The 282-nt window shown below is 63.5% G+C and overlaps 1 protein-coding gene across 1 annotated transcript in view; it reads left to right on the forward strand.

Moving 5' to 3' along the window:
• The window catches only part of LOC104531401 (protein unc-13 homolog A), a gene marked incomplete at both ends in the record, with an annotated part of 13302 nt that overhangs the window by 2563 nt on the left and 10457 nt on the right, over positions 1–282 (forward strand). The window contains one exon of the mRNA XM_029087065.1: positions 1–119. This exon is cut by the window's left edge and continues 83 nt beyond it. Coding sequence (XP_028942898.1) covers positions 1–119 — 119 coding nt within the window. The remainder of the gene's footprint in view (positions 120–282) is intronic.

A 282-nucleotide genomic window follows, 5' to 3' on the forward strand; every position in this document is an offset into this window, starting at 1 on the left:
CAGCCCACCCCCCCCGTCCACCAGTACCCCATGAGGCACCAGCAGCAGAGCTCCTGCGACTCCTACATGGACTCCATGCAGAGCTATGAGATGGACTACTCAGATCAGCGCCCCATCAGGTAGTGTCAGTGCAGCCATCTCCCCCCCTGGGACCTGCTTTCTCAATCCCCCCCACAAGGCGGCAGAGGCCAGTGGGTCCCTGGGGTGATGCCAGGGATGGTGCTCCCAGGACAGTGGGTGACAGAGGATGCTGAGGTGAGGAAGAGAGGGATGGGGCCGGCC

This window comes from Antrostomus carolinensis, unplaced genomic scaffold (genome assembly GCF_000700745.2).
Source record: "Antrostomus carolinensis isolate BGI_N321 unplaced genomic scaffold, ASM70074v2 scaffold44270, whole genome shotgun sequence".
In the NCBI taxonomy this organism is placed as follows: domain Eukaryota; kingdom Metazoa; phylum Chordata; class Aves; order Caprimulgiformes; family Caprimulgidae; genus Antrostomus; species Antrostomus carolinensis.